Below are 23,743 nucleotides of genomic sequence, written 5' to 3'. Positions count from 1 at the left end.
CAGAGAGAACGGCACTTTATAGGTAAATCTTAACCCACATAACACCTGGAAAGATTAGGGCAAACATGCCAGTTGTCCATCAGTACAGAGGCTGTTTTTACATTTTTAATTTTTATGTGTGTATGTGTTTGTAAAATAGTTTCCACTAAGTGGCAATGCATATACGCTCTAATGTAATTTGAATACATTCTGTAATACAGCATACTGTTTCCCTGTGGAGTGGGGTCACCGATGGAGATGTTGGGACTTTATTATTACTTATTAGACTTCATGTTTCGCCAGTGTCATGTCTGCTTTATATTAGGCTTCGTTCTTCTCTTTTGCTGGAGGCTTAAATTAAAAGTGAATGACTTTGCGGAGAGCCCCTGACCTCCTCAAACGCAGACATCCTGAGCCGTTTTGCATTAGCTCTGGCAGCTTTCAGAGTTAGCCTCTTACCTCCAGCAAAAATGCCTTTTTGGTTTTTAGTCTTCCTTCTTTGATCAATATCTTTTCCAAGGTATGTTTCCCGAATGACCTGGCCGTGTGCCGGTTGTAATAAAAACATGAAGGCCTTAATTTTCTGGAAGATTGCTGGGAGACAGGAGAGCAGCAGCAGGCTGGTTTTCGGTTTCAGAGCGCCCAGTGGGCCAGCTTGTTAGACTCGTGCAGTTCCTGCCTGCTGAAATCCGCAGCCAGTCAATTTGAATGATGCAATTACGCTAACATGAGGTGTGCGAACTAGGCCAGTTCCTACAGCAGCAAATAGGAGAGGGCAATGTTTGCACACGCCATTGCTGTTGAACGCCATTTAATTATTTACTAACCTTGAGATCAAGCACAGTGGAGTAGGAAATTGCAACTTCCTGCTTTTATAACCTTGAAATCTGTACTGTAGACTGTTCAACCCATGAAATGCTTAGTATCCACTGTGATGGTTAAAGTCAAACAAAATACAATCTAAAGCAAGGGTCAAATGTTGTTTATTGTACGTAGGATTAACATACAAAAATACTAGTTACATATATGTTTTCTCGATACATTTTTAAAATAAATGCTCAATAGTACTTCATTCTTGTATCAACAAAATGCAGTAACAAAATATAGCAATTGTATTATTTTACAAACCAATTTCCCCACGGGGACAAATAAAAGTATCTATCTATCAAAAGCTTTGCATCTTCAGACCTGGCTGTGAGTGGGATAGTCTTTTTTTGTGTATAACACTCTGCATAAGAACAAGAATGTTTCTGCATAGCAACATTTTAAATTCATCAAATATCATTCAAAAAGTATCCCATCTTGTACAAAATCTCAAACATCCAGACTGTATGTACATGTCTGTACAGAAATAAAAAAGCCAGCACAAACATGTGTAGGTATGTTAAACTAGAGTATATGTGTGTACGTAGCATTAACATGCATATATGGAACTTGGATTAATTTTCCAAATGAAGCCAAGATATATATATATATAAATGCAGCGCAATAATATTAAGTGCCATACATTCTTCATAATTGTGCGATATCATTGTAAGACATAAATATTGGATTTAAATATAATTATATACTCATAAATAAGTGGCTAACCAACTATTATAATTAGACAGGTATGGAAAGAATTGTTGTGGTTAAATACATTTTATATATTTGAATATTCATTAACTGCAGCACATTATAGATAAATTATATTATGTACATCTGCATAATACTGGTGAAAAGAACATGTAAGGCATATCTGTTTCTCTTTATAAGTATTTTCTTGTGCTTAATTATGTTGTGTCGTGATGACAAATACAGCGATAAACATCAGTTAGACAGCATGACGCAAAGCTGAGGCCACTGCTTGATTTCATTTTGAAACAAAATGACTCAAAACTTCAAATAAACTCAATAAAATATTAATACACACAACTCTACTTTCAGGCAGCAAAAGCATTTCTAATGACACAGATCCCCGCAATTCTGCGTGGATAACTGGATTGTTTCTGTGTTGCCATAGTTACAACGAGGACAGAAACATACGGTACACCATTGTTTAAACAAGCGGAGAATGAAAGGAGAGCTCTACAGGCCACAGGGAAGTTTAAGAGTACAGTCAAAAAAAGAAATTCTAAAACAAGTTCCCCACCCCCACCTCGGTCCACGAATATGTCAAAAGCCAAGGAGGAGTGTTTCATAATTACTGCATTCAGACAATGATGAGTACACAGCATAACAGTTAAACAACTTCTGAATGTCAAAGTAAAAAGCACCTATATTAATATAATACAAATTCATCTCCACATAGGTGTGGGATTTTAGCAGGTCAGAGCACATACTGTGTGTAAACAACAGTATGTACTAAACACAGACAAATATTGAAAATGTATTGTAACTGACCAATGTGTGCAAGCACAGTAACAACTAGGCTACACTCATAGCATCCTTTATCGTGTCACAGTGCTGAATGTCACTGATAAAGCATTGTGTTGTAATATGTTCAGCATAATGTACTTAGCATTCACAATTGATAAGAATAGCATCCAGTTTATGAGTCAGACTTATGAGTCATTCCCTAGTTTTTCATTAAACAAAGCCATATTTGATACCACACAGCTATTTTTTAGCAATATCCACTGAATGCATTTTATTCAGTATTTTATGTTTGATGGGTTTATTTTGCGCTAATCTATATATTAGCTAATCTCCCTCTTTTCTTGATTTTACAGAGTCATGGATAAAAAATAGTGAACATGAGCGTATCAACTTACTTCATACCAACGCAGACTGACATTACCTTATTTCACCTCCCTTGCAGTATTTGTTTCGGGTGATGTCTCAAACAGGATAATTAATCAAATGTAACCACATCTGTTGACATTTATGTTTAAATTTCAGTTTGATATGTTACTCACTACTGACCATCTCTAGACAGTCTTCTTTCTCCGCTGAATTATCACTACCACTGGATTATCTTCCAAGAAAACTAAACAAACACTGTGCTCCTAGTGCTGTACCCACAAGCAAACCATGACACTTTGTTTGGGTATGTACAGTAGCTTTGTTTCGAATGGAACTTTGGATTTAGAGTATGAAAACACACTGTTGTGACCACCAGTCACCACAGATGTCGCCAAATCCACCAAAACTGAAAAAATGAGGATTGACACTTTAAACAGAACCTTACAACTAATAAGCATATGATCATATTATTTGGATTGTAGCTAATTTCTTTATATTTCATATTCCGAGAGTTCTGAGTCACAATCGTTTCCTAATGTTACCCATTTACCATCTTTAATGGAGAATAATAAAGCATGATTCAATGTACAAATAGATCATTTAAAGGGCCAGTATTTTATACATCTGAACACTGTATGCCTTCAATAATGGACAAGCGTACACACATTTGGATGTGTGTGTGTCTTCATTCATACAACTATCAAATGTGGATATTGCATTAGAATTCGGATTTGAAGAAAACAACTGTTGCTAGAAACACCGAAACTACAATTAGTAAATACTTATCCAGAAACTATGTAAAGCAGTTATTTGGTATAGATATTTCATGGCTATGTGTCTAAAAGTTCTTCCTTGAGCACTCTTTCACTTTCTTGTGAAAAAAAGCTGAACAGACTTACTCTAAAAAGCGCTGTGTGTGCAAAAGCTGAATCTACCAACGCAGATACCCTTCATGACAGTGAGTTAAAAAGAGTGACAGTGAAACAGTGAAAGATCAACAAGAAAACCACAGAATGGGCGTCTGACTTCCAGACCACATGCACTACGTTCTCATATCCAGGCTCATTAGTCTTTGTCAGATCAATGATTAAGGAAGCCTAGCAACTGAATGGCAAAAACACGTGTGCACCATGTGATGCAGCAGCAGCAGCAGCGTTAGCCCAAGGTGTCCTGGAGACGAGCGCGTTGGCGGTGCTGGCATGCTCTTACGTGGGCGGTGGGCCGTGGTAGCGCAGCATGACGTTAAAGGAGCGGGCGAAGTTGTTGGTGAGGGAGCAGCTGGTGCCCTCGTCCATCATGGGCAGGAAGAAGGCCAGCAGCAGCAGAGCCAGGAGCAGGAGCTGGAGGGGCAGGGCCACACGGCACACACGGTACAGGAAGCCAGAGTGCTTCTGCTGAGAAACACAGAGCGAACACGCGCAGAGTCAACACAAGTCAGTCTCACTAACACGCACGCGCAGAGCGTTCACGCACAGTCAATACAACTGTCTCACACGAACGCACGCATGCACACACAGTCAAAACAAGTCAGTCTCACTAACACACACGCGCAGAGTCAACACAAGTCAGTCTCACTAACATACACGCACAGTCAACACAAGTCAGTCTCACTAACAAAAATGCACACACAGCAGCGTGCGCGCACACACATACAGTCAACACAACACAGTCTTACACACACACACACATACACACACAGAACTCAGTCTCACTCACACGCATGCACACAGAGTCAACAGAACTCAGTCTGATGCAAATGCACTCGCGCACAGACACACACACGCACACACACAGTCAACAGAACTCACTCTCACTCACACAAACACACACTTGGTCAACACAGCTCAGTGTCACTCACACGCACGCACAGACAGTACAGAACTCTCACGCAAATGTGCGTGTGTACACGCGCACACACACACACACACACACACACACGCACACATACACACACAGTCAACAGACCCCAGTCTCACTCACATGTACACACAGAGTCAACAGAACTGTCTCACAGGCGCGCACACACAGTCAACAAAACTCAGTTATACACACACACAGTCAGCAAAACTCAGTCACACGCACACACAAACAAAATTACACAGACACCTCCTGCTTCCTTAATAACAGATCATTATCAATGCACATGATTCATCAGGGGTGAAAACAAGCCTCCAGAGTCTCCTATAAAAGAGGGCATATCTGGTCTGCTTAATCCCCCAAAATCAGACATTACTCCACCAAGTGTGACAGCCATGACAAGCCCAATTTTTCAACTTTAGGTTTGCACACAGTGTTCAGTCTTAAGTGAAAAATGACTACATCCACACCAATAACAGACAATAAATATTGTAAATCAACTTGTATGCATAATTATATAAGAGGGACCTTTACACAAATTTCATTAAATTGGTGCTTTAACAGAATGATCCCCGATAATGCACGCAAACAACTACAGTACCTTGGAAAGTGTTATTCGTAACAATGTAAAAGTGCAGGTGTTGTTATATAAAATACGACAATGCTGAGAGCAATTCATTCTGAATGCTTTTAAGAGGCCATTTCTCTGTTGTGCAGGAAAATCTCCGCCCACACGTGACCGCTCCCCCCCCGCGTTGCCGACGGGGTCACAGGGACGGCAGCGCGGCGGAGCGAGCGCCCCTCCATCGACGCCTCCGCGGTGCTACTACAGAGCCCTGGGACGGCGTGAGGGGGAGGCGGACGAGCTCCGAGCTGAAGCGTCTCCACAACACCACCCGCATCCCACCTCCACCTCCACCCGAATGCTGCTCCTGGTGAGCACTGAAATCCCAACGACTGCGCTAAGCCACATCGCTAGCATTACCAAAAAAAATAATAAAACCTCAGCCAATTGATTTTAAATTTGAGCCTGACAGTTTTAAGAAGAAATACCAGGTGGTCTGGGATGTACGATCGTTTCTCTAATTCAGATTAAAGGCCGTGATTCTGACCCCAGTGCCGTTTTGCTCAATGATCTTTGTCACTCGGGGATCTCATTTTCTACTACTGGGAGGAAAGAAAGAAGCATTAACAGGGACACAGAAGCTTGGGATGACTGGTTTAGCAGGTTCAGCGAATCAGGGCGGTGTCCACGCCCAAGTGATTTCACAGAATTCTAATGACAGGATGTGCAGTAATGGGATCCCTCTGTATGTGCTAATACTACCCTATCAGTCATGAGGCTGGGCCTGGAGTCTTTAGTCAAGGGAATGTGTATCTTTACTGCAGAGTAAATAAGCACTGTTACAATCATTACCTGCAGGAGCACTAGTATACCACCTATTTTGCACTGCACAAATATTCAAATAAAAAACAGATTTTCTATCAGCTATTTTTTTTATTTTATTTATTTATTTTTTAATCATTTTTTTAACTTGGTTTCATAGCAACCTCCTTGGCTCGTTTTGCCTAGTGAAAGTTTTTCACATAAACAGCCCGGGCAAATTTATCAGCTTTTATAATTCTAACTGGGCATGCACCTGTCATCCCTTGTGGACAACCGACAAGGAATAGCTGTTAATTTCCTAACTCGCAGATGGCAGAACGGAGGCGCGATACAAGGTGAAAATCCTCCAGAATCGCAGGGGGAAATATTTGTCCCGCTCGCCACATTCCCTGAATTTCCACACCACAGGGGCTGGATTAAGACCCGGGCTGTGACATTTCATAACACCCAGCTGCCCACGGTGCCCAAAAGTTAATTCTGTTTTGATTAAGAGGCTGGTTTTTGCCTGACCACCTGGAAACAGAACTGACCCATGACATCACAAAACCTTTTGGCCGTGATTGGCTAAATTAGAAAGGGTTCTGAAAGTTAACTGAAAATAATCTCTGCGCTCTGGACTTTCTACAATGTGTATACAGTAAATTATTTTATTTAGTTCATGACAGATTCCTTGCATAATGCTCAGATAATACCTTGCATGAAGACTGATTACATATGCATTTGTACAGAATGTGAAACAATGTCATTAAAATTCAGTACACTGCTGAATATGGCAGAAGATTTGCACATACATGAGCCATGAGTATGTTGCAAAAGCAATCACGTCTCTTACAGGCTTTGACATGCCTCCTTAACGCTGTTTATAGAATACTCACCAAAGAAATATGCCGTCAAGAAAATGAATTAAATTGGCATCTTTGAATCTGCATTTAATTTAATATATGCCACTAACTAATTATAAAGATCTGAAGCCTGGAACCTGTCTTTGTGGTTCAACTATGTTACCATCACAACACATTCAAAATGCATAAGGAGTTAAAGCAGAATTTGGTAATGAACCCATCATTTTGCACAATAAATACTATTTACCTTTTCAGTCCTTATAAGTACCTCTTCTTGAGTATCACCGCTCTGTCAAAGTAAAATTAATTAATTAATGCATAATGTTAAAACACGCATTTCTCAACTAACTGCACCGCCCAATCACGTTGAAGCAGACTTCCTTTATTTAATGGTTACATTTACAACTGGAGTTATGTGTTAGGAGGCCACCTTGTGGTTATGACAGGTAATTGCTCATTGAGAAAATGTGATCAAACCACAACAGCAAAATCTAAAATTTCTATTCTCCCTCCTGGTGCATTCTTATTGATCTATTACCTGGATCTATAAGAAAATAAGCCGACAATATGGCATGACAAGTTGAAATAAAAAGCAACTAGTCTCGAATATCAAGTTTTACAGTGTTTATATGAGTCCACAATGGCCAGAGTGGACTCATAAACTATATTAGAGTTGAATTAACTCTGTGTCAGGACTGTCAGCAGCCACTCCTTCATATCATTTGCTTCTTCCTGGTTACGTCCTGGTAGTGACAGCCAGGCCTACCTTGTGTCTCAGAATGCCCCTCAGGTCTCCCACTTCCTTCAGCTTGGATTTGTAGAGAACCCAGCGGTACTGTAGGTCATTCAGGCCCAGGTCATCCAGGCCTCCTTGCCCCGCTGAACTCTTCTGGGACTCCAGCAGTTGCTGGAACTGGCCCTGACCCCAGCCAACACGGGACCGCAGGTCCTGAGAGAGACCGCACACACAGACGCAGCGGTGAGAGGAACTAGACCCCAGAACAGGATCTGTGCCCCTCAGGGATGCCCCACTGCTGGGCCTAACCAGCATCTCTCTTCACCAACTGTTTGGTGGATACAATTGGCCAAAACTGGGTTTCCCTAGTCATTTTGCCAAGAATTTTTTCAAAACTTTGAATAAAATTTACAAGCTTAACTGAAATCAGTTGAAATATGCATGTTAGGCAAAGCAGAGTTCATAAAAGGAGACGAAAAAGCTGTTATTGTCTTGGCCTTCTTTTATAAAAATTGCCTCTGTATCTGGAATATATCTGTATTTTAGTATGTACCCTGGTTTCATTTTTTGAAAAACAACACAGCTCCATCCAGCAATTGAATTTGTAGTCGACACCACACTGCGTTTGCCAACAGTGTACAATTTCAGCCATTGAATTTTTGATGCTGCTCACTGCTTTCTTTCCCATACCAAAATCATGAGATAATAGGATAGGATATCCATTGTCACTCCCTTTTCTTGCAACTTTTTTTTTTTTTTTTTTTTGCAGTCAGTTACGGTGTTAAAGTGAACCGCGTTTATAATGTGTGGTGATAAACACAATGGAGCAATGCACTATGGGATTGCTGGCTCGCTGGCCCAAAACTGTTCATTTTTAGAGGAGAATTAACTATTTTTGGTTTGGGTTTTATGGTTGCTGATTTGCATTCAACCTAATGTCTGTTTTAAATCAAATCAGTGTTAAAACCACACTCCTGGACACCAGAGACACCAAATGTGAGACTTTGTATCCAGAGTGTCAGTAATTAAATAGCGCATTGCTCCATTGTGTTTACAAACAAAGGCCTTAGATTCTGTTAAAATGGAAATAACCAATAGGAATCAAACAGTCTGCCCAAATGAACATGGTTCTTGAATAGGGATAGATTTGGGCATGTTAGAAATATGAATGATTAACATCCAAGACAGAACCAACAATAAGTATGCCAGGTTCTGTTCCATAAAATGAAAAATAGAACTAATTGAATGTGAAATCATGGATCACTATCTAACATCAGATACATGTTTTTCATACAGAAATGGCCATTGCTCAGACTAAAGTAAAAACTGAAATGTAACCGTAGATCATACTGACCTTGAGCGTGTGCTGTCGGCTCTTTAGCTCTTTCGTGCTCAGAGTGCCCGTCTGGATCAAAATCCTGGAAAGTCGGCTGTTCTCTCCCTGCAGCCATGCCTCAAACCCTCTCAGCCGCGCTTCAAAGTCCCCCTGACCTTGAGCCTCTTCTGCACCCGCCTGAAAAGCAGAACACCGCGTGTACCGCGGAGAAATCAGCGGCTATCACGCATTCGGCCATGACCAGGCGCTAGCAAGGTCAACACATCCCTGTCGGCAAAGACATAAATCACTGGAACAGGGCACTTGATCTTTCCCCCCACCAATTACAAATGGCGTGAGGTATGTCATTACAATAAGCAAGTTGAGCATTAAAAAAACAGGAGCGTCATAACATCAAATTACCAGTCTGTGTCGAACGGGCCCATCTGTGGCCACTGTTCCAGCAGGTGGAGAAGGTAGGCCTTCCGCCTCAGTCTCTCCCCTGGTCTTCAGCCTCCTGGTCAGTACTCTCCTGCGTTCTCTAACCTGCTCCTCACTGTCCTCATCACTTCCTGTCCCATAGCTTGTTTTCCTAGCTTGGCCGTACGCTCCTTTCAAAGCTACTGCTCCAAAAGCACCTTTCGACTGGCTGCCATAGTCCCATGAACCTTCAAAGCCACTGCCAATTTCTCTTCTTGTGTACTCTCCTTCGGCAAATCTTGCTGGATTCTGACCTGGGGTCAGTTCACTGTGTTGGACCCATGTGCCCGACCCCTTTTTTGTGGGGCCAAACCCTTCTTCCACCCTGTGCCTGTGTCCAAGGTCTGCTCCCTCTGCGAGACCTTCCGCAACCCCCTCTCTCTGCCTGACAACGTCCCCTTCTTCCACCAGGAGCACTCCTCTCTTTGACCCGGTGAGGCCCTCTGCACTGCCTCTGACATCACCACTACCATAGAAGTCAGAGAAATCCGGCCCCAACATAGAGATCTCTGTGGTCCCTGAAACTCCATGGCTGTTCAGCAATCTGCAGGAGGAACAAGACACAGAAATATCATTATGCCTTTAGGGAAGAGTACATCTGGTTTATTTCAGAGTACATCAGTGTTTGCAATGCAAAAAACGGTGATTGTGCAGTTAAGATTTACATATGTAATATGGGTGCACACAAAATATGTAATTATGGGTAAGAGCAAACAGACCCATCCCTTTCCCTGGGGACATGAAGGAGTACATCATCTATTTTCATATTTCCCAGAAGACATTTATTACTCTCACCACTACAGCGATACACCATCGAACATCACCCCCTTCCTTCAATAACAGCACATTTATAAATACAGCGTGTGAAAAACACTTCAGCATTGCTAGGGACTTATCCGGTTAAGGCACTGTTCTAGCGCACAGATGGGTCCCACGGTGTGGTATCAAATCTGGACCGTGCCAATGCCAACTGTAGCTGGCAGCCCCGAAAGGGAAACATGCAGTTGGCTCCAGCGTCACCCAGAGATGGGAGGGTTTCTGACGGCCACTACGATAGCGTCCCATCGCAAACCAGCATCACCATCGAGCCAACCAGGGGCTCACAAATTCAGCTGCAAACGAGCCTTCCTTTGACTCATGCACATGCACGGCCTACTTAAGAACTTTGGTGTAAAACGAAGCAGCCATTTTACTGCTAACCTACTGGTGACAAAAATAGGGTTTCCTTGAACTTCTGACCAGGACTACCATGGGGAATCCACCATTAGAAAAAAAGGGAACACTGTAAAATCTGTATGAATTAGGAAGGATCCTGCACAAAGTGCTGGACTCTTAGAGAGGAGGCGGCTGACCTGAAGATGTTGAGACTGAGGGCGTGCAGGGAAGCCCAGGAGTCCCTCAGACGCTGCAGGTCCCGCCGGATGTGCACCCTCCCTTCCTCGGACGTCCTGGCAAGCACCCCTTCACCCTGAATCTCAGTCTGATGCAGCTGAATCTCCTTCTCAGGAAACTCCCCCAGCGCCCTCTACAGGACAGAACGAGCATGCCACGTACATCATTTTTCCCTTGATGAGGTGCCCTTTCTCAATGTACTGTTGATGGATAATCACATCAGAAGCACTACTTTGAGTCAGCAGTTTGCTAGTGAATGGTTCTTAATTCCTGATTAGTAGTTAACAGATGTTGGTGCTGGAACAATTTAGAGCCAGTTATAGGGAGTATTATGCCTCAAATCACGACCACAGACCAGAAAGGGCCTCTGTACCCTCCTTAATGATTTTATAAAATGCCTTTCTAAATGCATCCAAAAAACTTCAACTAGAATGCCAAATTTTATAGAAAAGTTAGTTTTAACATTAACATGCCCCCATGAGACATCATTAACGTTGATTAATATTCAATAGTCATAATTACGACCACCAATTTGTCTCCCCTTGTTTTCTCGCATGGTACTTAAGTCCTCCGCCCACATTAAAAAATGGAAATTGAGTGCCTATGGGGACCCCTGGAGGATAACCATTGAAACACAAGCTTAAATCCCAGCAGGTCACAAGGGTGAGGTAAACCGGTGGCCCTAGTCATAATTCATTTGGAATGCTCGGTCATGTTAGGGCCTGTCTCACTGCTGAACCATCCTTACAAAATGTATTTACATCACAAGCCCCCTGTGAATGACTGAATGGTGAAAGGAGCTGGTTTGGTGGTGGCAGTGCAGAGCCAGAGCCATGTGCTGCCATGTAACGTGCTGCTGTTGTGTGGTGAGGGGCGTGTGGGGAACGGCACACAGGACCCGGGGATGAACACGGACCTCCGCCTCGTGGAGCCGGTTCTCCACGCTCCACTCCCCGCTGCCACTGCAGAAGGACTCCAGCTTCTGCTTCATGATCATCAGCCACTTCTCCAGGGACAGCAGGCTCTCGTGGAAGTTCTCGTGTTCCGCGATGCTCTGCTCGCTCTCGTTCACCTTCACCTGGAACGCGCATGGGAATGATTTGGGCTTGGGTCTTCGCTTATAACAATGTGGATACATGTAAAGACCCTCTGGCTGGACCCAGTGATCTGGTAATCTACTTACTGATGTGATCTTAACTGGTGATCTAGTTACTGATGTGACCCATGCAGGGGAGCACATGATGGCATCTGTCTTTGGCATGACCCAACATTTATAAGCTTTCAAGACCTTGGGGTCTTGTCAGGTGAACGTCTCAAATCACAAGACCATTCTACAGCACACAGAGGGCCCTAACCTGATACAAGATTCATATTCCCGCATAAACTGAATAAAAAATGGGGGATAAAATGAATGTTACAAAAAACATAACTGCTTACCCTGATAGTTTTATACAGGCTTTTCCAGTCAGCATAGAGCTGGTCAAACTTCATCTTGTTTGCAGGGTTTGAGGAAACCAAAGTCTCCAGGGCTGTTATGTGAGCCTCACATTCCTCCAGGTCCTTCTTGATTACCTGCAAAAACACATCCGGGTCATTATACACCCTGAACATCCCTACTGAACCTCAAAGGCCCCAGAGGCAATATAATACCAAACGCATACATTTGAGCTCACCAAGCGATTTCCTTTGTTCCATCACAAACACTGAGGTCAAGTATGAGAGCCTTTTAAGCAAACACTGTTAACAGAGCCAGGCTCTAAAGTCAAAGCCAATATTTTACAAACGTCTGCTCCCCCTCTTCAAGTGTAATGATTACCACTACACACAGGCATCTGACACAGTGTAATTAAATAAGTAACTGTATCTCTAAAAGTATTCAGACCACCTTATCTGACTAAACTCAATAATAACCATTCAAGGTGCATGCATAAATCTTCATGTTACATCTATGGTATGAAGAACAAACCACTCTCACCTTTAGCTGGTCAGACTGACTTTTCTTGGCCAGTATGTCAGGTTGCAGTGTGTCAGCAGTAATAAATCTCTCAGTGATCAGAGAGAGTTTTTTGCGGATGGATTCATAAGCATCTCCGAAGTCCTTTGTTCTTGATATCAAACCCTGAAGGTAATAAACATTAACAAGTTTACATAAGATAAAAATAAAAAAAGGAGAACATTTACAAGTCTCATAGTACATAGTGCATGTATAGGTATGGGGCATGCCCCCGCCAAGGCGTAACTTGGCGGGATGGCATACCTGCCATCCCAATAAGAAGGCAACACAACTGTGCTAATCCACACTAGAGGGAGTGCTGAGTCAAAAAAAACAACAAAAGAGTGCTAGCTGCTGGGCTGTAGTGTGCCTCCTTTCCTTAGACTGGAAAAAGGAACTCTGAAATGAGTGGTTATAATCAGCGTTTTCCCCTCGTTAAATCGGCTTTATTGCTTTCCCCATGTTCGGTGTAATACAGAATGTTCCCCACGTTCTTTTTTTATAGAACATCCCGTATTCTGTGTGCTATAGTACTTTCCATTTGTTTCGTGAGGTATAGAGTTCTCTCCATGTTATGTGTGCTAGAGAACTCTCCCTATGCTCAATGTGGTATAGAACGTTCCCTGTATTCTATGTGGTATACAACTTTCCCTATGTCCTGAGTGGTATAGAACTTCCCATATTTTCTGTGTGGTACAGAACTTTCTCTGTTCCGTGTGGTATAGAACTGTCCCTATGTTCTGTGCGGTACAGAACTTTCCCTTTGTTCTGTGTGACGCAGAACCCTCTCTTTGTTCTGTGTGGTATGGAACTTTCCCCATGTTCTGCACTGTACCTGCAGGCGGTGCTTCTTCTGCAGCAGCTGGCTGTGCAGCAGCTCCCTGTTCCTCAGGGCGGAGGTCAGGTCGGTCAGCAGGTTCTCCGCCTTCTCCTGGCTGAACACATTCCCCAGCAGGTCCCTTTTCACCTGCAGCAGGCTGAGACGCTCCTGCAGCTGCAGACTGTGCTTCAGCAGCTTCTGCACAGGGACAGAGCACAGGCAAGCGTGACACAGGGGACACAGTGCGATAGCAATCCAACTAGACTGCGTTCTTAGAGCCAAGGTCTGTGGGGGGGAACAACAAGCAGAACATCTGACTCTCACTCAGCACATTTTACAATAAAGAAACAAGGGTCTCATGCTTCAAATGCCTTGGCACTGAAATGGACCAAAATCTGTTGCCCTCCAGACATAGACAATGTTCCCTGGAAGTTTTAACAGCTTTTTTCCCAGGAAATTAGTAGTTTCAGTAGAAATACAGTTTTGGCATGCATCAACAGAAATGTCACTGTAAGTGTGGTAAACCTTGATTTACTGCCTTGAATTCACACAGCGGCATATTTTCTCACTCAAAAAACAGAGGAAAACTGTCAAGAGCCATTAATCAAGAAGGCAAAATCATGGGAATTATATGACCAAAACTAATAGATATCTACCACAATGCAGGTAGAATAACATTTTTCAAAATACAAGATGACTATAATTTAAGGTAACTTACACATGTAGAAACCGCAAGAAAAATGTTTCATTCTGCCGATTCCATTTTAAACAAAGAAAAGCCTGCAAAAGCATTGATCATATGCAGACTAACATCTCTTTATTTATTAATTCTTTTGTATTTCTGTGGCCCACTATGCCTAGTGTTATTAACTGATATAGACAAGTCAAATTTATTCATTCTAAATCCTAATTTTAATGTACATGTTTATAATGAGTTGGATTTAACTGAAAGCAAAATTCATACATACTCCCTTCATCGAAGCTCTGTATACTGATCGATAACCTACAATAGCATTCTAAACCCATTATCATACCATTTTTAATGGAAATGTTACAAGCGATAAGAAAGATTAAATAAACCATACTGCTATGACTACATTCAGCAGGGCTTACTGGTGGATAATCAATGTCAATACAATGAAAGATGACATGCGTTAGCCTCAAAGGGTCGGGCTGCAAACCGTCCTGCATAATGAACCATTTCGTAATAACCGAAAGAGTCCTTCCTGTATGACACCGATACAGAGAATCTACCCTACATTTATTGTTTTATTTAGTATCCAAGATAAGAAAAAAGTATGGCTACCTCCAGGGAAAGGCAGTGGATTATAATTGTATCTGTTTCTTTTTTGTTTGTTTTTAAAAACTATAACACCTAGATAAATGAAATTTAGATACAAAGTTATTTACCTAATTGTAGATGTAAGAGTAAATGATTTAACCTGCTCCCCACCTCACTGTGTATTTGACACAACCTTTCCCCTGAGCCACAACTGTTGGTAAATGGCTGCAGTAAGAGCACTGAAGCAGACCAACCACATCTTCAGTACTGCTTATGTAGGCAAACCGTGAGGGAATGAGCACAAAGCACAGCCGTTCTCACAGAGAACAAAACCTGCGCTGACGTGAGGGGAGATTTCAAGTCACAAGTGTTTCTCATTAGATGCAATAAGCATTCCCACATTTCAGCCCTCCCCCCCAACAGTGCCATTACCACTGAGGCTAGAAATCTTCTGCAACATGAAAAATGAGAATAGCAAAATATCCGTGACAATTCTGAGCACGGAGTGGGTTACATTGAACTGAAATGCATCCACAGAGATCTGTGGCTGGCACAGCCCTTTGTGTATAGACAGCATGGCTGTATTCACTGTCTTTCTTTTTCACTCTGGTGTAGGGAAAGGTTCAGCTCTGTTCTGTTCAGTGTGCTAACTCCAGAGGAGAGGACGCTGTCACCTCGATGTTCTGCACCAGCACGGCGATGTGGGAGAACTCGGACACCTCTGCCGAGGCCTCCAGGATCTGGGACACCAGCTGGCTCCACTGGCTGTAGCCACGGAGCGGGTCCTGCAGAACCTGCCTCAGGCTCGTCTCCATCTCCGTCGAGAGCTTGAAGGCCCGGCCTTTCGCGCTGAGTCAAGGAGAGAGAAAAAGGAAGTCACAAACACAGTCACCAGACCAGCGGCTCAGGAGAACCATTCCTGTCAGCAGCACCATGAATACAAACACAATAACCATGTGAAACAAATGTTAAATATTACAATTCACACTAGGCATACTTTTTCCTCAGAGGGTAGACATATTTAAATATTTATTATACATATAGCCAACTTTTGATGTATATATATACATCATTATGTGTTGTAACTGGACATAATTCAATGAAAATACCCTAAATATGTGCTAATGATTTATGCAATCATGATCTCTTTACAATGGAATGACTGGTTTGGGATTTGGCAATTCTACGCAAATCCCTGAATTATGCAATTTTATATTATGCATTTCAAGACATATTGCATTTCCGAATATCACTGTTCCTGTAGAATGACACCCTGATAATGTGCAAATCCTTCAGTATAGGCTATATCCCCCCCCCCCTAGTTCTGGCACTTACAATACTTAACTTTTCAAAAAATATTTATTTAAATTGTTCCAATATTAATTTTTTGTCATGGGTTACATTATTTATATATTGTTTATCATTGTGCATTGTATTGGTCTCTCGAAGAACTTTACATTCTAAATACAGCTAAAGGAGATGACGCTAAGGGAAGTTGACGATGGCAGTAAATCCAGACCGACCGCAGTAGCTGTCACACAAAGACACCACCTAAGCCATATTTTATGGCAGGAAAAAAACCTGTTATGCATAGCATAGAGGAGAGTCATACTTCCTAAGAAAAGGTGGTAATTCTGCATTCACTCGCTGTCCACATTCCATTAAATAAACACAGAGAAAACAAAAGAGGCATTTAGTTGATTGACTGGAACAGAAAAATAGTATGAATGTAATGCACACCACCAAAGGTTGTTATATTTATACACCCTGACAGCCCCAGGAGTCCTTGTTGAAAGCTCCCTTCTGATCATCTGCTCACCTCTGGTACTCCTTGACTACAGCCAGCACGTCTTCGGAGAGGGGCTTAGCATCCTGGGAGAAGCGGAACAGCTCCTTGAGCTGGGCCTTCAGCTGCTCAATGTGCGATTCCTCTGCTGCCAGCGTGCTCCTGATGTTCTGGGAAATGGTCACAGATAAAACATCAACTCCCAGAATGCGTACAGTAAAGAGGAAATAGCACAATAAATTACGCACCTCAAAGTGGATTAGAGGACTGACAGCCTTAAACCACATGGTTAAACTGGTCAAAATACTTAATTCCCTCCAGTGCTGTACAGCTAACACCTTACATTCAGAAGCATTGCTGTGCAGCTTATTTTTCCGGCTTAAAGAGAATTTCACACCTTTTAAACAGAATTTGTTGTTGAGTATTGCAATATCAGTTTAAACCTATTTGCAAAACAACAAAAGTTCAAATGGTAATATACAATACCTGTTTGTTTAGCAAAAATAAACCCTAAGCACGCGCGCGCACACACACACACACTGAGGTGTCCTCACGCCTTCACAATTTCTACATTTCTTGACAACCACTCATCTATTTAAAATTTCCTCAAAAGGCTGGGCCCCACAAAAATCTGAAAAAACTTGTGAAGGCCTTTCAGTGAATTAGTTTTACCTTTCTTATCTTAAAAACACATTTCTCTGACATCTTCCCTGAAGGCAAATTCCTCTAAGGTAATTATTCTGACAAGCAAGTAAAAAAAAAGAAGAAAAACTTTCACATCGCAATTTACGGCTTAGAAGGTAGACAGGCCTGAAATAAAGCCGAATCAGAGGGCGGGGACGGACCATGTACTTCCTCCACAAGGCCACGAGCTGCTCCTCGGTCTTCTCCCCGTCCTTGGTCTCCAGCTCGCGGCTCATCCCGAGGACCAGCGCCCGCAGCCGGGCGATGTCGGCGCGGAGCTGCTCGGCCCGGGCGGAGTACTCGCTCTGGGAGTGCAGCGTGGTCTGGAGCCTCTCCCTCGCCAGGTCGAGGCCCCGCCGCAGCTTCTCCCAGGCCTCGCGGAGACGCTCCACCTCCCCGGCGATCTGCTCCGTGCCCCCCGGGGAGGTGTGGGCCTTCACAGCCTCCGCCAGTCCCTCGATGTACCGCAGGGTCTTCTCCTCGGCGCTCGCGCCTTCCCACAGGTCCTGATCGGCAGGGAGACAGCCACAGCCCCAGCCCCTTTAACCTCTGACTCTTGAGAAATGGAGACTCTGAATTCCAGGCAAGCACTCACAGGAGCGCATTTCAGAATAGAACAATTTAAATGACTTCTGTACCAAAGGCTACCTCTCTACCGTTAATGGTTCTGTATAAAATGATTAACGGAATTATTGTGCCAACTTGGCAAACGACCTATTGACTCACTAATGAGATGAGTTTATAATACAACTGTATATAGTCTAATCATTTACAGACGAATTGATCTGGCTAGCAATTTGTCAATAAAAAAATATTCCCCGCCTAGTACTGTGTAGCCTGTAGTAAAGAAAATGCTTTCTCTAGAAAGGAAAATGACTCACAGGAAGTGCATTGGAACAGGAAGCATACGCATTAATTTGTATTGTTCCTTGTGCCAGATATGAATATGGCACAGCAATGAATTTAAAGACACACCTGATGATACTAAACTGGAGAAGAAAAAGAAAATGGGGAAAACAAATATTTGTTGAGGAAAGAAATTGAGAAATGGAAACCCAGAAAATGTACGTAAGACTTGCGATGAGGGGTCTGTGCCAGCAGAATTTAGGCTACTCACTGCACAATGTAGCCTAGTTGCATGCACATTCCAGAAACACAAAACATGAAGACAGCTGATGCTAGTGCCATGTATACGATTTGACATTGAGATTGATGCAAAACATCTAAGCCAACATACCTGTAGGGCTTTAAGCTTGTTCTCTGGAGTGTCGTCCATCTCATTGCACTGGTTGAGCTCCTCAGTCTTTGAGATCAGCCAGGCATGGAACTTCTGCACACAACTTTGAAAAAGCTGATGTTCCTCGACAATTTTCTGCAGCAATGACAATCTTTCCTGAAAACATGACAGAAATACTACATTTATAGCAATGTACAATTGTGGCCTCTAATCCAATGATCAAATCCAAAGCATCGGATCATGGAATTGAAATTTAATCTATGTTTCTATAAATATTTTCCATAATTTAACTTAATTTACATTTAAGTGGAATTACAGGGCATGTGCATAGAGCTTGGATTGGTATGAACAACATCTCTTTCATCCGCATTTCTTTACAGCCTAATGTAGAATTTTACTTCCAGTTTCTATATTGTGTCATAACATAATGGACTACTGTGTACATTCAAAAAGTTCTTTTTACTTTTCTTTCTTACATAACCAAGTAAACAGCCCCATGCAAAGACCACAAATTGAGAATACCACTGGAATGCTACAAAAGAAATACAGTTTCCATATCGCCAAAGCCAAGCATGTTTGCACATGTTTCTGGCGAAACAATATCCGAGACTGCCCATCCCTCATCGGACCATAGCCTCGTGTGAACTGAGTGTTGATCATTATCTTCGGCAATAAGCTAGTTCCACATAATTTAACAAAGAACCACTTTGTTCATCACATAAAGACTTTGTCCTTGGTGTATAGCAAACAAACATTTTTTTAAAAAATTGAGCTGAGATATATGGCGCCTAGCTTGCATGGAATTTGAACTTCTTTATTTGAATGAACAAAGTTCCACCTCACCAACCGTTCCTTTCCGTTGTGCTTGAGGGGCTAACTGATAGAGCAGCCAGTAAACTGACAAAACTGGAACTTGAAAAATTAGGAGGCAGGCACACAAACTTATGACCATTATTGCCAACAGCCAGACACTCAATTAAGACAAAGCATTGCCTAAAGTAAGTTTCCACACTGCATTAGTCTTAGCATTAGGAATCACCACTAATTCAAGATCCTTTCGAAGTCCCATTCTGCCAAATTAAAGCACCCATAAAAATGCATACCATGCTACATCACACAAGTGCTGAAGAACATCAGTACAGCTATATAAAACAGGCATCAATGTCCATGAAAATGAATGTTCCAGGTTCAGCTCTTTCAATCCTAACCTCACCCATTCTGAGCAAAATGTGCACATTGATCAGAACAAATTTCAAAGGGCACTGAAAACAAAAAACTGTCAGAATTTATTTTTCCCCCCCAAGTGTTATTTAGAGGTGTAAATATGCTGATACTATAGTGATGGAATCTCCACGTTTTCCTAGCTTTCCAGCACAAGATGATCCCTTCAGTACATTCTTCTTTAGAAACACACATTCTAAGAGTAAAGGAAGAAGGTGAGTAGGACAGGTAGACTACGGGAAGACAGGCATGGCTGAGCTGCCATGGCGACTGGGCCCTCACCTGGGCTTGGTCCTTGATCTGGTTGTAGGCCTCCTGCAGACCCTCCTGCGCCTCCACGTCCACGCTGGGGTCCTGGGTGCGGTTGTGAAGGGTGGCGGCCTCGTCCAGCAGCCTCTCCAGGAGCGGGGCCTGGGCGTGTGCGTCGCTCAGCAGCACGCGGTGGTGGTCCAGCTGCCACAGTTTCTCCCGGAGCCCCAGCTGGAGCTCCAGCTCGGGCTCCAGGGCCCGCCGCATCTTCACCAGCCACAGCTCAAAATCCTCGCAGGCCTTCATGTACTCGCTCCAGTGCAGCCACACCCACTCGATACGACTGACACGGACAAAGGGGAAGAGGTGACAAAAGGCCGACACGGGACACCGCTGTACCTGAGGGCTGTGCAAACGCAGCTGCAGTCCTCGCACCCGGAATATCCAGGGCTATGACTAAACATGTACTGCGCAAGAACAACAGGCCCTAGTTTAAACTGCACTTAAGCATTTAGATTTCCTCACATAGAACAACTTACAAAAGTTAAAAGGGTATAGGGAAGGAACAGGGATGATGCCAAGTCAGCAATATCACAACTAATAGTAGTAGTCAGTACATACACTTCCGACAAAATGTTATGAGTCACAGAAAGTGCAAGAGGTCTCCCGCTCATTCTTCATTCAAATTATACATGACTATAAAATTATATATTTTTAAATGTACCTGTGACAGTGAATAATGTACGTTGACGTCTCCTCCCACAGCGACTTGAGATCCTTCAGCTTGGCGTGGGTTCGGTTCTTCATTTCATCGTCATCGTTTTGCAGCAGAACCTCCGCAGCCACCAGGACCCTGTCCACCTTCAACCGGCCCTCGTGCTCTGACTCATGAATTTTCTTACCCCAACAAAAGAGAAACTCTCCATTAACAAACACTATCTCTCTCCAGAAAATAATGTCACAAAGTAACAGTAATTATCAGAATAATTATTACAAATCTTTCTCTCATAATCATTCAGATAATGGTAACAATGAAGAGGGCAAGAACAAACATCTTCTCCAATCTAATGCATTTCATACACTACAGGCCTACATTTCCCCTACTGCACAGAAACATGCTATATAGAACATTTATTTCAGCCTGTCTGTTTCCTGAAAAGTTCCTGATGCACATATATTCAGCTTTAAATAAAAGGTTTGGAGGTCAAGGGCCAAAGGTTGGTTTGGACTCACCTCTGTCTCTCTGAGACGGGCCTCCAGTGCCGCCCTGGGACCCTGGGTGTTATCATTGGCCTTGAGTCTTTCCTGCACAGTCTGCATCCAGGCCAGGGCTCCTTCTAGGCTTTCCCCAAACTCATCCTGCTCTTGCTGAGTCATGGCACAAGACAACTCTGGGAGAGACAATGAGACAGACGCTGAGTCACCAGTTGCTGTAGAACAGAGTAATGGTTTAGCAAAGATTTTCAAAGAATAAAGCACAATATCTAACAAAGTACAGAACATAAGCTTAACAGACCGAAAGGAAGACATGGATTGGATATAGGCTTACACAAGGTAGTCCTATACAGCTGAATACTGACAAAACAGGCTGAATTTTATCCACTGACAGATTAAATCATAGACTCATAATCATATTAGGTTTATGCCATCTTATTACATCACAAAGTATCTTAACTAGCTAAGCTCTCACAATGGGTAGGCTACATGACCTTCTGCAAGGAGGTAAAACATGCCTTTACAAGACTTAGTGTATAATGGACTCGTTGTAAAAACCAACGTTTCCAACACCAAAACAGAAGCGGTTGATGGCTGTTGATGATCAATGATTGTTAAGCCCTGAAAAACAATAGCCTATAATTTCAACCTTCCAAACTGTCATCTGAAATACAAGAGTGTAAAAAGATCACCTTCAAGAACACCCCTTCTCTGCATACACACATGCATACCGCTCCATTTCTGAAAAGAATTGGGGCTGCGACTGCCTGTAGCCAATACAAATATTCCTTCATACATGACACTATTTAGGCTATGTGGAGAGATCAGAATCAAAACACTGACAGAGATTTTTTTTTTTTTGAAATGTTCACGCTAAGGACGCTAAGTGAACTATCCAATGTTAGAATCATTTCTACGGTGCGTCTTGAATGAATTTGTCATTTTCCTGCATGAGTCATTTTTACCACCCCAACCCTTTCCGTTGGCGTGTGTTAGTGAGTTTTACAAAAACGCTGCACCGTCTTTTTTCTCCATGGTCAGAAGTGAAAAGAAATGTACCAGGGGAACCATTATCGCAGGACGACTTAAGTGTCCTCTCCGCATTTAGAGCAATTTTAATGCAGTTTATTGTTCGCAACTCCTGGCAATAGTACGCAAGTGAGCATACCAGAGCCTGAAAATTTAGCAAAACTACACTCACATACTTTCATTTTAGTATCAGACAAGTCATCATGGCGACCAGTGAGCTCAAAAAACGATTCTGTATGGTAGGCTAATAGGCCACTGTGCTAGTAAGGTTAGTGCACAATTTACTGGAACTCCTGTTCAAAACCCATCGTAGCCTACGGTCCAAAAGCTCTCATCAGTTAAAAATATATTTTTAGAGTTACGCCCCTAGTCCCTCCCAGCCATCTGTTACTGACAGCAACGCGTAAATAGATCACCGTCTTTGTCAAACGATTGATATTGCAATGCAAATAGGCGACCTTACGTTTTCAAACACCGGAGTAATACATCGGTATCCAAGTGGACAGCTCTGTTTCGTCTAGTTTGAAAACTAGTAACATTGCCAAAGAGCTTGCTTCAGAATTACAACTGCATTAATTAAACTGCATTATACAAACGGTCTTACTTAAAACACAGCGGAATAAACACAATTCTGATAATAAAGACCATGGTTACATCTGCGCGCGGTATCATAACACGATCAATACAAAAGTTCACACTGCACGTTCCTGTCACTTAAAAAACTCATGTGGGGGGTAATGCAGCTTGAATGATCGTAAACCGTACTGAAGCTAACGCTGAAATTAAGTTTGGTAGCTGCTGATAATTCCATGGAGTGAACTTAACATGTATAAATCGAACTAAAATTGCTTGTTAAAGAAAAAGAAAACGATAACTTTTCGTTTTACCTGTGCATCTAACGCTGCTTACGCCGGATCAGTGGAAATAATCTGCCGTATTGTATTTATCTCCCTGTTCAATGCAGGAACAGGAAGCAGTGGCCTGCTACAACTGCATTTGGCTGACTACAGATTTACCCAGGCAGTAGCAACAAATCCACCGAGCAACTGATAATCATGCGCAGTCCAGGGTATGTGTACGCATTCAAATTGAAATGCGCCGAGTAGATTTCTTGCTCGCTAACGCATGTATTATGCACAGATCTCTTAAGAGGGAATTCGTTTCAGCTTTATCTTGAACTTTTCCAGGGTTAAAAATGAAACTCGGTGTAAAACTGTTGCAGACCATTGCGTTTTATAGCTAAAGAAATAGCGTCACCGTTTATTTATCAAATTGTGGCGGTCAGGGCAGATCCAGGACATTGTGGGGAAAAAAGGATTGAGAACGCTTAAGGTTTTATTATTAAAACCACTGTTTTCTGTAAAATATATTGTAATTTGCTGCTAACCCATGCTGCTGATTTAAATAAAGTTGAAACCAAAAATGAAATTCTGAAATTCTCTAAAGGACATATAACTCTGGAACAGTATAAACGAATGTGTTCTCTGCCACACAGCATGGGTTGGGGGTCAGTGA

General features: G+C 42.5%; 1 protein-coding gene across 3 annotated transcripts; it reads right to left on the bottom strand.

The window, feature by feature from the left end:
* Positions 1-945: 945 nt before the first annotated feature.
* Positions 946-23,274, bottom strand: syne3 (spectrin repeat containing, nuclear envelope family member 3). 3 transcript variants are annotated; one of them, XM_064321965.1, is made up of 18 exons: positions 23,116-23,274; positions 21,218-21,375; positions 20,709-20,881; positions 20,018-20,327; positions 18,515-18,670; positions 17,439-17,783; positions 16,627-16,763; positions 15,482-15,656; positions 13,541-13,723; positions 12,688-12,831; positions 12,150-12,284; positions 11,629-11,790; positions 10,673-10,845; positions 9,264-9,864; positions 8,880-9,038; positions 7,556-7,738; positions 7,037-7,078; positions 946-4,097 (listed from the first exon to the last, which is right to left on the bottom strand). In XM_064321965.1, exons 2-18 carry the CDS (start codon positions 21,359-21,361, stop codon positions 3,909-3,911), a joined length of 3,411 nt encoding a protein of 1,136 aa, XP_064178035.1. In that variant the 5' UTR covers positions 21,362-21,375; positions 23,116-23,274; the 3' UTR covers positions 946-3,908. The 3 variants fall into 3 exon arrangements, with proteins under 3 accessions (XP_064178035.1, XP_064178051.1, XP_064178043.1); XM_064321981.1 differs by having other exon boundaries at positions 946-4,094; XM_064321973.1 differs by having other exon boundaries at positions 12,688-12,837; positions 13,547-13,723.
* Between the last annotated feature and the right edge of the window lie 469 nt (positions 23,275-23,743).

The sequence above is a fragment of the Anguilla rostrata genome, chromosome 1 (genome assembly GCF_018555375.3).
Source record: "Anguilla rostrata isolate EN2019 chromosome 1, ASM1855537v3, whole genome shotgun sequence".
NCBI lineage: Eukaryota > Metazoa > Chordata > Actinopteri > Anguilliformes > Anguillidae > Anguilla > Anguilla rostrata.
Note: the sequence above shows the minus strand (reverse complement) of the source record. Positions and strands in the feature narration are given on the sequence as shown.

Excerpts from the sequence above, each read along its gene's own strand:
- syne3 (XM_064321965.1), bottom strand. The coding sequence starts at position 21,361 with ATGACTCAGCAAGAGCAGGATGAGTTTGGGGAAAGCCTAGAAGGAGCC. Across the intron at positions 9,865-10,672 it reads CTCAGTCTCAACATCTTCAG|ATTGCTGAACAGCCATGGAG; the intron begins GTCAGCCGCCTC and ends TTCCTCCTGCAG. Across the intron at positions 7,079-7,555 it reads GGGGCATTCTGAGACACAAG|AGCGGTGATACTCAAGAAGA; the intron begins GTAGGCCTGGCT and ends TTACTTTGACAG.